Source organism: Protomyctophum bolini (assembly GCF_963924005.1).
Source record: "Protomyctophum bolini genome assembly, chromosome: 22".
In the NCBI taxonomy this organism is placed as follows: Eukaryota; Metazoa; Chordata; class Actinopteri; order Myctophiformes; family Myctophidae; genus Protomyctophum; species Protomyctophum bolini.
In genome coordinates, this window is record NC_137883.1 from 35,080,824 (window position 1) to 35,096,767 (window position 15,944).

At 42.5% G+C, this 15,944-nt stretch overlaps 1 protein-coding gene across 2 annotated transcripts in view; it reads right to left on the reverse strand.

Moving 5' to 3' along the window:
- LOC308310128 (serine/threonine-protein phosphatase 2B catalytic subunit gamma isoform-like) overlaps positions 1–15,944 on the reverse strand; it is a 34,786-nt gene that overhangs the window by 11,063 nt on the left and 7,779 nt on the right. For both annotated transcript variants that reach the window (XM_080756257.1, XM_080756256.1), the window contains exons 2-11: positions 12,279–12,476; positions 11,445–11,569; positions 8,940–9,051; positions 8,441–8,586; positions 6,615–6,754; positions 5,801–5,878; positions 4,468–4,562; positions 3,130–3,255; positions 2,379–2,456; positions 287–371 (exon numbers count right to left, since the gene is read on the reverse strand). In XM_080756257.1, coding sequence (XP_080612383.1) covers positions 287–371; positions 2,379–2,456; positions 3,130–3,255; positions 4,468–4,562; positions 5,801–5,878; positions 6,615–6,754; positions 8,441–8,586; positions 8,940–9,051; positions 11,445–11,569; positions 12,279–12,476 — 1,183 coding nt within the window. The remainder of the gene's footprint in view (positions 1–286; positions 372–2,378; positions 2,457–3,129; positions 3,256–4,467; positions 4,563–5,800; positions 5,879–6,614; positions 6,755–8,440; positions 8,587–8,939; positions 9,052–11,444; positions 11,570–12,278; positions 12,477–15,944) is intronic.

Sequence of the window (15,944 nt, forward strand, 5' to 3'; positions counted from 1 at the left end):
GCTGGGGCGTATATCCATACCTTGCAGTAAAAGTATTAATAGTCTGGCTAATGAAAAATAAAATAAAAACTACAATGCCTTCAACAGTCACCCTGATGAAGGCACGCGTAGGACTTCCTTATCCGAGTAGTCCAATTCATATTTTTTTCAAGGGAGACCCGTTTTTCTGTTTTTCCAGATTTTCCCCCAGCAGGATCAATAAAGATATTAAATCATATTTTATCATCTCACAAGCATCTAAACAAACCCTGCTGGAGACAGACGGTGTTGTGCAAGCAGAACACACCTGAGGACGGAGAAGACCCGGGCCATCTTCCCAATCGCTCGGATCTTGTTTCTGATCACCTCCTTTCTGATGGCTGGAGTTCCATCTGAAACACAGGGTGAGGTCAAGAACAGGAACCATCATAGAACCGTTTATCTAACCAACACCTTCCATCTGAAACACAGGGTGAGGTCAAGAACAGGAACCATCATAGAACCGTTTATCTAACAAACACCTTCCATCTGAAACACAGGGTGAGGTCAAGAACAGGAACCATCATAGAACCGTTTATCTAACCAACACCTTCCATCTGAAACACAGGGTGAGGTCAAGAACAGGAACCATCATAGAACCGTTTATCTAACCAACACCTTCCATCTGAAACACAGGGTGAGGTCAAGAACAGGAACCATCATAGAACCGTTTATCTAACAAACACCTTCCATCTGAAACACAGGGTGAGGTCAAGAACAGGAACCATCATAGAACCGTTTATCTAACCAACACCTTCCATCTGAAACACAGGGTGAGGACAAGAACAGGAACCATCATAGAACCGTTTATCTAACCAACACCTTCCATCTGAAACACAGGGTGAGGTCAAGAACAGGAACCATCATAGAACCGTTTATCTAACCAACACCTTCCATCTGAAACACAGGGTGAGGTCAAGAACAGGAACCATCATAGAACCGTTTATCTAACAAACACCTTCCATCTGAAACACAGGGTGAGGTCAAGAACAGGAACCATCATAGAACCGTTTATCTAACCAACACCTTCCATCTGAAACACAGGGTGAGGACAAGAACAGGAACCATCATAGAACCGTTTATCTAACAAACACCTTCCATCTGAAACACAGGGTGAGGTCAAGAACAGGAACCATCATAGAACCGTTTATCTAACCAACACCTTCCATCTGAAACACAGGGTGAGGTCAAGAACAGGAACCATCATAGAACCGTTTATCTAACAAACACCTTCCATCTGAAACACAGGGTGAGGTCAAGAACAGGAACCATCATAGAACCGTTTATCTAACCAACACCTTCCAGACGAGGGAAGCAAACCCTCCTAATAAAATACTCAACCGGCCTCAGCTGTTATGGCGGGGCTCCACCGGGCGCGTTGCGTCTCCGTTCGCGCGCGTCAAAAAACAAACCGGTGGCAATTTTAATGTCACGCAACGCAACGCGGGCAGTGGACTGAGTGGAGCCACCCTTCATTGATTAAAAAGGGAACATTCCGGCTTACAAATGTTATACCAACTATAAATGAATGGATTGATTCTATGGTATATTTATTATGGAAAGAATTACATTCAGCTTTAGAGGCCAGGTTGAAGTCTTCACAGAGAACTGGTTTAGATGGATTGCTCATATCTCGACAATGAGACCTGATTTTGTTTAAATTCTTTTGTTTAACCTGTAGAAGCAGATACACCTTTTTAAGGTACTTGTATTTTTGATTATCAATAGAGAAGAGAGACAGATTTCCCCCCTTGTGTGTATTGTATGTATATTGTCTTGTTTTGTATCGTCAATTGTCAGGCGTTTCGTTTTCATGTTTGTCTGATTAAAATTCAATAAAAAGTAATTTGAAAGGGGAAAAAAAGGGAACATTCCCTGACGCTGACGCGACGCTGACTCGCCCAGTGGAGCCCCGGTGTTACTCAGCTGGCTTCTGGGAATAACCAACACTGTGTTGGTGAGCAGCACTAGTACTAATTCATACATACGGTAGTTTGACATTCTGGTTTTAAGGCACAAACAACAAAAAAAGACTATCACTAGTTGCTGGCTTCTGTGGAATGCAAATGACTGAAATTTGTCGTGGCGACTGAGAACTTGAATCCACGCAATGAAGCCACGGTTCGACAGAATGGTTCGTCACGTAACGTTAAGCAAAAAAAGAGCTCCTTCTCCCCATCTCAGCCAATCACATGCCGAGTTTTCTCCAGCCATACTGGCGAAAACACTATTGCGTGCGTCACCCAATAGCGTAAAAAGTCACTACCCCTTTCCCTGTGCAAAGATTATACTGTAGATGAGAGTACAGGAGGGATTGAGGGTACAGGAGAAAAAGATATAATGGATGTTCAACGTCTTACCTTCGCAGGTGTCGTCCCCTTCTGACATGAGCTCATCGTCCGAGCAGATATTTAACACATTCACCAGCATCTCTGTCACTGCACAAATACACACAATATACATATGATCAGTTCACAAACACACACACACACACACACACACACACACTGTACAAATATGTAATGCATTCACCAGCATCTCTGTCACAATTTAACAAAAGGTGCAGACGATCAGAAATCAGCAGAGAGTGATCGACGTTTGCGCTACTCTACGCTGAATTGAAGTGGACTCGGACCCAGACTTTTTTTTCCTCCCTGGAAATAAAAACGTCTGGGTTTCCGAGGCTGCATGATGCGTGACTGAGGAATGGTTTTGACCTCTGACCTTTCTCTCCCACGAAGGGCAGTGACCAGGGGCGCGTTTGGCTATGCGCACCGGGAATGTGGTCAGTTTGTGTGAGTGTGGTGGGCGGTGACGTCACAGAGTGCGTTCAGTGTGCCTTATTTACGAACGACCAGTTATACAACACACCATTCACACTGAGCGACCCTACCCTCAGGGTAGGGTTGCTCAGTGCGTGCACTCGGCACACCCGGTGCGCAGCGCACTGGATTTTAGAACGACAACGCACTGAATAAACGAACGACAAGAGCGCACACCAGTGCGTTCAGGGCGCATTTCCGAACGCGCCCCAGGTGAATGGTTTGACCTCTCTGACCTTTCTCTCCCACAAAGGGCAGTGACCAGGTGAAGAATAGTTTGACCTCTGACCTTTCTCTCCCACAAAGGGCAGTGACCAGGTGAAGACATCCATGAAGTTGGGCAGCCAGTAGGGATGAGGGGAGCAGTTGAACTGACGGATGTTCATCACGTTGTTCTCGTACTTCAGCACAGCCGCTGCACGGACACACACACACACACACACACACACACACACACACGGACACACACACACGCACGAAATGTTTATTTATGTCCACATAATGAGAAGTACAGGAATACCTTGTACAAAGGACATAAACACTGCCAGTGCAGTTTGACAATAGGAGAGCAGCAAGTTACGTACATGGACGGCAAAGCATCGTTACATACAGTACAGCTGACATGTCACACACACACACACACACACACGCAAAATAATTGCATAATTGTTTTCATGTTGACATTTTTTTCAAAATCCCAAGATCCACAAGCTCACAAGGTGTCACATCGCAACACGTTGTGAGGTTTAGATTCACTATTTCCACATATCTAATCTTCCTGTATCTTCAAATAATGAAATTAACAGGAAGTTGACAATTTAGAATATATATATTTTTTTAAACAAATGAGTTTGGTGGTGATGTTCTATACTGTCAGAATTGTACAATTCAGGCATTTACCAGACGCTCTTAATCCAGAGCGATCTACAGTAAGAAAGAACACATGGCAATACATAAGATATACTATACAAATAGTCTCCAAGCTAAGAACCTAACAGTGGAATATCTATATAATGAAACTATGCGTACTACACACTATAGAGTGCTATGTCTACACTACATAAAATGCCATCTAATTTGCATGTTTGTTGCTGTAATAAACATGTTATTTTAAGACCGAAATAAACTATTCCTTAATAAGTTGAGCATTTGCATACGCCTGTAAGGTCGTTAAGTGCTACGGGCTAAGATGGGAGTCTGACGAGGTGGGTTTTCAGACTACGGCGGAGGAGTGGGAGTGAGTCTGCAGTTCTCATTGCTTTAAAACCCATTTGGGGCGGGAACCCCTTTTGGAGTTTTAAGCATTATGTTATGCGTTAGCTATTGAAAAATAGCAGATCTACAAGCTCATAGCGTGCTACCGAGTGGCGCGCTACGAGCTTGTAGGTCTGCTATTTTTGAAAAATCGTGAAAATGTGGCGTAAATTTGGAACATATATTCTTTCAGAGCGATCATTTTTAACTCAAATCTTTGCGTCTGGGAGGGTCCCTGGAAGAACATATTTTTCAGATGGGGGTCGGAGGCCAAATTCAGATAATTCTGGGGGTTCTTGACATGAAAAAGCTGGAGCACCACTGACATACAGTAAAAGACATTTTGTAGAATGGTCCTCAGGTCAAAACCTACCTTTGTTATTGTATACATCCAGGTAGTTGGGAGCAGAGAAGATTGTAATTAAAGAGGGGAAGCCAGTCGTTTGACTTTTCCTGTACATTCGATACCTGCGACACACAGAGAGAGAGAGAGAGAGAGAGATGGACGTCAGCTAATGTCAAACTCTGAATACACAGAATATGCAAGTTTTCTCATCAGAACATTGATTGGCATTCTAGTTCCCTTTAAAATCAGTGGTTCAAGGATAAACTCGTCCTGTTTATGTGCAGTGCACATATGTGTCTTATCCAATTCAAAGTGGTCCATGATAGGACACACTATACTAAGGCCTGGTTTAGCAGAATGTTTCCCCAACACTAATGACTCCTGTACCAGGTGTCTTCACTTTTTACTCCTGCCCAAAACTTGTTCATTTTTGGAAACACTTTTTTGATACCCTCTCCACAGTCTCTGTGTCCCCTAGTTGCTATTTTGGGTGTGTCTCCTGTGGTGGGCAGATTCAGTATAGGTGCCAAGCGGATTCAGTTGCCTCTGCCTCCCGCATTTTGCTTCACTGGACAAATCCTACCCCCCTGCCACGAACATCCTGGCTAAAAGACCAGTCATCCTTTATCCAACTAGAACAAATGAAACTCTCAACTACAGGCTCGTTGAATAACTTCTCTAGAACCTGGCACCCCTTTCTTTTGTATATTAATTATTTAACTGCAATTGATTAATATCCTTCTCTATTCTTTATTTTCCTTTATTTTCTTGCCCACAAGTTTCTTTCCTAATCATTTTTGTAAGTCTCGTTTATTATTGTATATTTATTGTTCTACAAGTCTATTCTCCCCTCAGGGTGGGTGGGTATGCTTTAATGTTGGGTTTGTTGTGTCATGTTTGTTGTCGTTGTTTGTGTACTATGTTCCTTGTATGTCTTGTATTATAAAATGGAAAAAACCCAATAAAACATATTAAAAAGAAACAGTGGTTCTGAACCTTTTCTGGGTCAGGAGGGCCCACTTGAAAAGTGTCCCACCCATCTGAGCACAAAACACATATGGGTGCTGGTCATATTTCATAAATATTTTGCATTTATATTTTTTGTCACCAGAGGTGGTCTCAAGTACCACAGGTTGAGAACCACTGCCTCCCTCCCCATTATAGCTTTACATTCCTTTTATTAAAAAACAAAATCATTAAAATCTCCACTTGCAATATCCTCACCACCCCTTGAGAACCAGTGCTTAAAATACTTAACAGTACATCAGATTAAAATCCACCGTGAATATATAAATACTAATCTATAGTAGTAGGCCAGATTAAAACCATGAATAAGAGTTAAAATATTGGTACTACTCACCCTGCATCTTGGGCCTCGTGTGCTCGTATTACTGACAACAGATTATTGTTCATCAGAAAGTCACATACTGCTGGGTAACTGACACACACAGAGAATAGAGTCACAGACTGCTGGGTAACTGACACACACACAGAATAGAGTCACTGTCACAGACTGCTGGGTAACTGACACACACACAGAATAGAGTCACTGTCACATACTGCTGGGTAACTGACACACACAGAGAATAGAGTCACAGACTGCTGGGTAACTGACACACACACAGAATAGAGTCACTGTCACAGACTGCTGGGTAACTGACACACACACACACAGAATAGTCACATACTGCTGGGTAACTGACACATACACATACAGACACACAGAATAGTCATATGCAGTACTGCTGGGTAACTGACACACAGACAGAATAAAGTCACAGTAACTGACACATTAGAAAGAATAGTCACATAATACTGCTGGGTAACTGACACGCACGTCGCACACACAGACACAATAGTCACATACAGTAATGCTGGGTAACTGACACACAGAAATAATTAAATCACAATGTGCTGCTCGTACAACCACAGACAATTACTTTGGTTTATATTATTCTAAAACTATAAATCAGGTATTATGATGACGTCACCAAGGCCTGCCGAAATACATTTCAACTGACTAAATAAACAGGTACATTAAATTGACTACAACTACACCAAGACCAAAGATCAGATGACTACAATATGACTAAAACTAAAATGGAATTTTTACTCAAAAGACTACGATTAAAAACTGAATGAAAATGTGGTGTCCAGAATGACCATCATCATACCTGTAGAAATAGGAGCAGCCTCGAACACTGTTGTGGCAGAAATGTTCCTGTGTCTTCTCAGAGCCGTAGTCCTCCCCTGGGTCTGACCACAGCAGGTCACACATGGGTCCAAACGCCGGGGGCTCCTTAAACCGGTCCAGCTGCAGAACACACAGCACAGCACAACTAGTGTTAAAACCCATTAAAACCAGGAAACCATCCGTCATTTTAGATTTTAGCTATATATGCGTAAAGGGCCTTTCAAACGCAGGCGTCGTTGCCTCCAGGTCTGCTCAAGAGAAATGAGTACGCTGAGAATACTGATAGCGATCACATTTTAACCCATTCTGACCTGAGATCAGATTCATACGAGGTTTCCACTGGACACACACTGGTCTGATTAACCTCATTCTGACCTGAGATCAGATTCTAAAAAATGTCAGTCGCTCTTCGATTTTTCAAAAATAGCAGACCTACAAGCTCGTATCGCGCCACTCGGTGGCGCGCTATGAGCTTGTAGATCTGCTGTTTTTCAATAGCTAAAGCATAACATGATGCTAACACCAGAATGGGTTCCCGGTCAGAATGGGTTAATATTAACATTTTTTATATTAAATTATATTATACTATATATCTCATTGACATTTATACCACTTAAATGGTGTAAATTGAAGATCGGTTTCTCCAGAATAGGGTAAATTGCCAATCACCGATCGGCCGTATCAGCCGATATTCACTCAGAATATCTATTAGAAATGCTCCGATAATCAAACATTTTTAACTCAAATCTTTGCTTCTGGGAGTCCCTGGAACAACATTTGAGATGGGGGTCTGCGTGGGTGCGTGCGTGGTCGCTCGCTGCCTGGGTGCAAGGTGGCAGAGAAAACGTGGTATAAGAATTGCAAATACAAAAATCCACCGTAAGTGGGGGAGTCTAAACTGAACATTTTAACATTTTAAGTGGGTGGGAAAACAAAATCTCATTAAAACAGCTGTCCGACCATTTGATAATCTTTGTCGTTTGTTCCTTCAGGTGCTAAAACATGTTTTGCGTTGGTAGCACACTTTGAGAGCCAACAGCAGAATAATGATCCACCCACATCAAAACACCAAACCAACAACCCACACACACACAGACATTGTTTTTTATTACTTGATGACATGATTTATATCCAGTGTAGCACAGCACAGCACTGCTCTGTTGTCTGTACAAGCTATGGGGCTTTAAGCAACTAGTCCACCTTGTTGGTACTAGTCAACTAAAGATAATGTCTTTGTAGGCCTCAAGATCAGCTAGATTGTAGTTATAGTCACCAATGTACACAGTTTTTAAATACACAACTATTATTTAATAATAATAATAATGTTTTTATTTTACATAGCCCAATAGGTAGGCCTAGTTAAACAACTAGTCAACTAGTGAAAACCACTAGAAGTGAAGGCCCACTACAAGCATCTCCTTCGTGTGGGCCTGCTCGTTTCTCCTGCCTTTTCCTTCTTCATTTGCCTCAAATGCAAAGTGTCTAAAAAAGCAGCGCTTCGGCAGCGGAGGAGGCTCTCTGCACTTTGCCCAGTCGAGTTAGTTAAAAGCCACCACAAGCTCACAGCATCGCATCGCAGCGTGACACGTTGTGAGCGGAGCGCAAGGTTTTGAATTATTTTCAATAATAATTGATTCCATGGTGATAATAATGGCTCCGTTAAGGCCTTGCATGCAACAAGTAGGGGTGCAATGGTACAGTTAGCCCACGGTTCGGTTCGTACCTAGGTATGGGGGCCACGGTTTCGGTTCGGTACAGTTCAAAATAAAAATAAAAACAGAGCGAGAGCGAGAGAGAGCATCCAACCTTGCGTATGTCGTCCAGACATGTGACCTCGGGGCTGAGGCCTCCGTGCACACAGAGGAACTGCTGGTTGAGGAGGGCGGCCAGGGGGAGGCAGTCAAACGCTTCCATACAGGCGTCGTAAACTCGCTCCGAGTACTTGATTTTACCTGGAAAGACACGTAAAGATGGTGTGAAAAGGCTAAATCTATTCAAATGGAATCATTTGCGCACACGAGGCACACACACACACACACACACACGTCGTGTGAGGATAAACATTTTACCACTGTGTTTTAACGCTTACCCTAAATCCCCAAAATAGCTCAACTCACACACAGAATCAACCCGATTATGTGATAACTGACGATGAGATTTGCCTCTGGGAGGATTTAAGTCAACAGAAAGGGGCTTATCTGCTTAAACCCCATTTCATACTAATGGGGCTATACAAAAAATATTATAATAGCCCTGCCTGACATCCACACAGTGCTCAGAGCCAGCAGCAGCAGCACTCTCTTACACTCCTGTTTGAAGGTGAAATACTCTGTGAGATGCCGGCACTCGTGGTTCCCTCGCAGGAGGAAGAGAGTGTTGGGGTGGTTGATCTTTAGAGTCCAGAGGTACAGGACACACTGCAGAGAGAGAGACACACACACACACACACACACACACACACACACACACACACACACACACACACACACACACACATATAAAGGACAGTCACAAAACAGGAGGCCAAATGTTAATGAAGTCCACACACCCACAACACCAGAGGGAGTGCAACAAAACCATGTGCAACCCAGATTCGGCACAAACAAGGGACTAAATTATTTTCGCTCCTATGCCAACCAAAATTAAACATTTTTTTGTAATTTTGCAAACAACAACAACAAAAATAGCAGACCTACAAGCTCATAATATGAGCTTGTAGATCTGCTATTTTTCAATAGCTAAAGTATAACATAATGAAGGAGGAGACGTTCCTGTCCTGAATGGGTTCAGATTTGTTCTGCATTTTTGCTTCCCTCAACTAGCCCTTCACTAAACCCCGCAGACACCAAAAGCCTCCCTCAACTAGCCCTTCACTAAACCCCGCAGACACCAAAAGCCTCCCTCAACTAGCCCTTCACTAAACCCCGCAGACACCAAAAGCCTCCCTCAACTAGCCCTTCACTAAACCCCGCAGACACCAAAAGCGTTCGTCCACTGGCAATCCAAATTGTTTAGCAACCGTTGCTAAGGATAGCAAGCTTTTCGTCACCTCATAGCGGTTATTTTCTAATTATTTTTATATACATTTGAAAACTTGTGAAACTTCTGCCGAGTACTCTACTTTCCAAGTACATTTTGATACAAAGCGATACAAATACATTTTAGTAAGATTTTTACTCCAGACTTGATCTTTTGTATCGTTCTTAATGAACTTTTAATCTGCTTAAATCAATGACCTCTTCCATACAGGAAAGGATTCCACATGGCTTCTTCCTTTCATTGTATTTTTGTTCTTTGATATGTATCGTCTATTTTTCATACTATGTGCTAAATCAATAAACCTAAAACTAATCTTCTTACTTGTACTTCTTTCTACGTTGCAGTTATTGATAGTTTAACTAAGCTTTGAGTACTTTTTCCCTCCTCTGCTTGTGGGCTCCTAAAGGGGTGTGAGTGAGCCCCACCCACGTCACACACACACACACACACACACACACACACACACACACACACACACACACAGTACAGGAAATGAATCAGAGCTGCGGTCTCCGTTTCGTTCTGCCCTCTCCTCTGGCCTGAAGGCAACATGAAAGGCCTCTAGGGCCCTTTTTGAAACTAGCTCCTCGCCACTCTTCAACTACACACTTCCACTCGGTTTGAGCATAGATATATAAATAATAGAGACGGCACTGGGATTCCCCTCCCATCCAGTGGCGTCTCTATGATCTATATATCTATGCTCAAACCAAGTGGAAGTGTGTAGGGCGAGTGGCGAGGAGCTAGTTTAACCCATTCTGACCTGAGATCAGATTCATACGAGGTTTCCACTGGACACACACTGGTCTGATGAACCCATTCTGACCTGAGATCAGATTCTAAAAATGTCAGTCGTTCTTCGATTTTTCAAAAAATAGCAGACCTACAAGCTCGTAGCGCGCCACTCGGTGGCGCGCTATGAGCTTGTAGATCTGCTATTTTTCAATAGCTAAAGCATAACATGATGCTAACACCAAAACGGGTTCCCGGTCAGAATGGGTTAAAAAAGGGGGTAGGAGTTCCTGCACACTCATCTCCTCTGGGCCTAAAGGCAACACGAAAGGCCTCGAGGGGTTCCTGAAGGTAACATGAAAGGCCTTTAGAGGTTCGTTTTGTGTGAGTGACGGAAGAGAAAGTGTGAGGTTTGTGGGCGACGTGGCTTTCACACTTTTCAAATGCTGGACTGATCAGCGACACATTTCGTGTGCACAAAAGTGCACAAATGCATAACCTTGCACAAATATGGAGTTTATATAATCAGAACATCCAAGTTTCAAACGCATAGTTCTAGAGTTTTACTTTATTATGCTTATATATGCGTCATCCACTTCCCTACTGCTGTACATTAAACTCATCAAGACCAGGAAAGGGAACCACTTTAACCATAATGTTGTATTTCGCCTAAAATCAATCAATATATATATTTATTTTTTTAAAGCGAACATTTTAACTCAAATCTTTGCTTCTGGAAGTCCCTGGAACAAGATGGGGTTTGTCCACAGACAAATACAAATAATTTTGGGTTGTCCTTGACATGAAAACCAGAACCACCGATATAATTAGCAACATACGTTTTTCATACAATTTGGGATTTGGAAGACATTATTTGCAGAATCGGCCTCAGGTCTTAAATGCGATAAAAAAAACCATGTGATTGAAGCTGGGAAAACAGGCCAGGGTAGAGGGTTTAGCGAAGGGCATAATTGAGGGAGGCAATGATTCAACAGAGGAGAAAAACGAACGTATACTCGCTGTGCAAAAGGAGCCGTACCTCAATGCTGAAGTATCCTCTGTCCACGTAGTCTCCTAGGAACAGGTAGCGGGTTGTGTTGGGGGAGCCGCCCACCTCAAACAGCTTCATCAGGTCAAAGAACTGTCCATGGACGTCTCCACACACTGCAGAACACACACCACACAAATAAAACGGTGCATTATCTCTGATTTGCTAACTGATTCTTGGTAGAGATTGAAAACTGAAAATGGGGTTTTTCAGAGTGACATCTGCCCTCATCTGCTTGGCACTCTAGCCGCCTTAATTCAGAAAGAATCCCAGACAAAAGTGTTAACAGTTCTACTGTGTAACCGCAGCGTTCCCCGCCATTTAATCCATGTGTCGGTGCTGCTTATAATACGCTAAACCCGCCATTTGTTTAATGTGTTTAATTCTGCGTTTTTTTTTATAATTAAAAAGAAAGAGCGGATTTGCCACGGACCCGGTGACGAGGCCGTCGCGTTATGATGACGAAACCGGAAATTATGTCATGCTTCTGGGAAAATTAGTTCAATGCAAGTGAACGGGGGGTTTGTTTGGACTACAACATGCTGTGCAGGCTGTGTTTGTTTCGCATCGTAATGGCGGCATGTTTTTCTCTCCAACAACAAGCCATGGGACTATTTTCCGCCGGATTTCCGTCGATCAAAGCTGCAAATACTTTGGCGTTATGCTCCAAAGGTAAATAGATCAATCCTGGCAGCCTAGATAGGATGGATAGATTAATTTAAGGGTTAACTGTGTACCTGTGATGGGGGCCTCCTGGTGGAGGGGGGCCTCCTGGTGGAGGATAACGTACCTGTGATGGGGGCCTCCTGGTGGAGGATGACGTACCTGTGATGGGGGCCTCCACCTCCAGCATGCATTTCTCCTGGCGGAGGATGCTGGCTCCGTCGTTGATGATCCTCAGCGCCGTCTCCTCCTCCAGACGACCCTCCTTTATCAGGTGGGCTTTGAGCACCTCAACGCTGGGCCGTCCGTCCACGTACAGGTCTCTGACCGTCAGCCGCGTGCCCGGAGGGTATGGCACCGCTAGAGAGAGAGAGAGAGAGAGAGACACACACACACATTTAACATCTTTATTTGTATTCACATTTTACAAGAAATTTCTTGAACACAAACAATAGTGGATGCGCAAACTTCAGAAAACTCTACAACAAGTGCTTCAGGATACAGATCACGGGTACAGAAAGCATCGCCTTCTCCATATATGGCGACTGCCAATTATTGCAGACACTGAACAGAATTTTGCCGATGGCTGATCAGCTCTCGGCTTGGGCATGCCTGCAATCTGCAGGGCCCTCACGACTGATTTGTGGACATTACCGAGGCTTCCAAATATGAACACAAGTAGTTTACATCTGTAGCCAAGCTGTATAATAGCATCCTTAAGACGCTGTTACTTAAGCACCTTGGTAAGGAATGCCTCTTCCAGACTGTGGTCAAATGTACAGTACATGCCACTTCCAAAATGGTCACTTCTCTACTGTCCTCATCAACAACAAAAATATCTGGTGTATTAGCTGTGACATCTGAAAAAGCATAATTCATTATTGTGCATGAACATGGCAGTTGAAACACGTGAGTGCTTATACATTTATACACACAGGTTTGTATTAACACATTCTGACCTGAGATAAGATTCTAAAAGTGTTCTTCTACATCCTGACAGTTTTCTGAAAAAGCTATGTTTCTATATGTCAGTTGTTCTTCGATTTTTTTCAAAAATATCAGACCTACAAGCTCGTAGCGCGCCACCGAGTGGCGCGCTACGAGCTTGTAGGTCTGATATTTTTGAAAAAAATGTAGGTCTGATATTTTTGTAGGTCTGATATGAACGACTGACATATAGAAACATAGCTTTTTCAGAAAACTGTCAGGATGTAGAAGAACACTTTTAGAATCTTATCTCAGGTCAGAATGTGTTAATACAAACCTGTGTGTATAAATGTATAAGCACTCACGTGTTTCAACTGCCATGTTCATGCACAATAATGAATTATGCTTTTTCAGATGTCACAGCTAATACACCAGATATTGTTGTTGTTGATGCCATTTTTCAATAGCTAAAGCATAGCATAATGCTAACACCAAAATGGGTTAACGCATTAAAACCAGGTAAGCGGAAGGTCTGGCGGGTAGAGCCAAAATATATTCCTTACAGGTGCTGCTTACAGCGGTCATCAAATGCATTACAATGAAATACGTGTAGTATGTGGGTGGAAAGAATATGGGACATTTACCAGATGGAGAAAGGCAAAGGCTCGCAACTCACTTTTGTAATGCTCCAAATATTTATTCACAATCACAGCAGGCAGGACAGTTTGTCATGAAAAAAGATTAATACCACTCGAAACGTTGTAAGTCCTGCCTGCTGTGATTGTGAATAAATACTTGGAGCATAATTGCGAGCCTTTGCCCGTCTTCATATCCGTTAGTTTGACAGTTTGGCTCAGCACCAAGATCGGAGGATGTGCGCTGTTCTATTTTATTCTGAACATTTAGATGGAACTAATTACATAATATGCCCCAAGGCTACAACCAAACATATTTAGTAAAAGATAGAGACCTCTAATGCCTTTTCTAATGAGGTAGTAGGTGTTGGAATCTGGAGTAACGATTCACCAAATACACTTCTTCTCCCCAGACCTTCCACAGGGACCCACACACATAGCTGTGGTTGCACCACTCAAAAACCGTAAACATTAGTGCAAATTTGAGTATATTTTTTAAAGCAAACATTTTTAAACCATTGATACCTGAGGCAGATTAAAAATAAAAATAAAGCCTACTAAAACCTAACCTAAGGTTTCTGAAAACCCTACAATTATTTTTTGGAAAAAAAAACAAAAAAACAATTATGTTGCTTCATGTATACTAGCAACAACAAATGAGACACAGAGGTATCATCTGGATTCAAAAGGTAAAACAACGTATAGGTTGCACCAGGTCTAAATCTTTGCTTCTGGGAGTCCCTGGAAGTTCTTTGGAGGAGGAGGATCTTTGACATGACAAGGTTTGAGCACCACCGATGGAACAACTCTCACAAATGTCTAATCCTAAACCTTACCCCAATCTGAATCTTGTTTTATCTATTCTAAAAAATCTTTGAGGACCAGGGAAAGTATCCCCACAATGTCCATTTTGTAGAATTCTACTACGGTATACTGTACTTTCCCTTACAATAGAATATATAGTAATAAATGATAAAAGGTGCATTTATATTGCGCCTTTATCCAAGGCGCTTTACATAGATTGTGCATTACATTGACACACACATTCATACAGCGATGGCAGTGGAAACCATGAAGGCACCAACCAGCACATCAGAAGCAATTATGGGTTCAGAGTGTTGCTCAAGGACACTTCGACACTAACTCTGGGGGAGCACACAGGGTTCCAACAGGCAACCTTGAGGTTACCATCCAGCCACTCTAACCCTTTAGTCACCGTGTACAAACACGTCGTAAACACACACACCCAGCCACACACACACACACACACAGTCAGACACACACCCCCAGCCACAGGGGAAACAATGGACTATGCACATTGTTGCCTCACCTTGAAACACATCGATACCAACACTACTGAATCATGTCCATACAAATAGGAGGCAGAACAGTGATACCAGATGTGTCACTGTGGCTCTGATGTAACTTCTGTCCTTCACACTGTAGTGTACACACACTGTACAACCATGCAGTAACATTAGTACGGTAGATAAACAACCTTTCTCTGTCACGTCTGAATGACAAGAACTTCACCGCTAAATCAAGCTCAAGCACGTAAACCCTATAGTACTTTGTCATTATGTCAAACAGTGAAACGTGAGCCCGATGCTCACTGTAGCTATCGGCTCACTTCAAGTAAAGTTGTTGGCCTATTTGTGGCCAAACGGTCGCCTATTATCACGAGATGGCCACAATAGACTACTAGAGTCGCTACTGGGTCGATTCTACAACTAAATCACCTTATCTTTAGCAGCTGCATGAAAAAAGGAAAGGGGGGAAAAATGAAGTAGCAGCTTTGATGTTGTTACAAAGAGGAAGGGTGACTAAAGTTTAATTTGTGCGTACAGTAGACTGTACAGTACAGACTGTACATTTAGTTTTTGTCTTTGTTTTTTGTTAAAACAAAGATCGAAAAACGAAAACCAATGTGAGATTTGCTATAATACACAAATCAAGTTCATAGACCTCTGACGTATGTAGGGAGAAATCAAAATGGACAATTAGGGATAAAAGTGAACTTAAAATTGGTAAATCGCTAACTGGGACTTTCCAACTTTCTGCTTTTATGATATACGAGACCATTTAGACGAGACCACTGGTGGTTCTATGGGAGATACTTCTGAACATTTATTCCTTTGTTTGACCGATTCAAAACGCTCTTTTACAAGCTACCAGCTTGTAGATCTGATATTTTTTGAAAAATCGTGAAAATGTGGCACAAATCTTTGAATAAATATTCTTTCAGAGCGAACGTTTTTAACTCAAA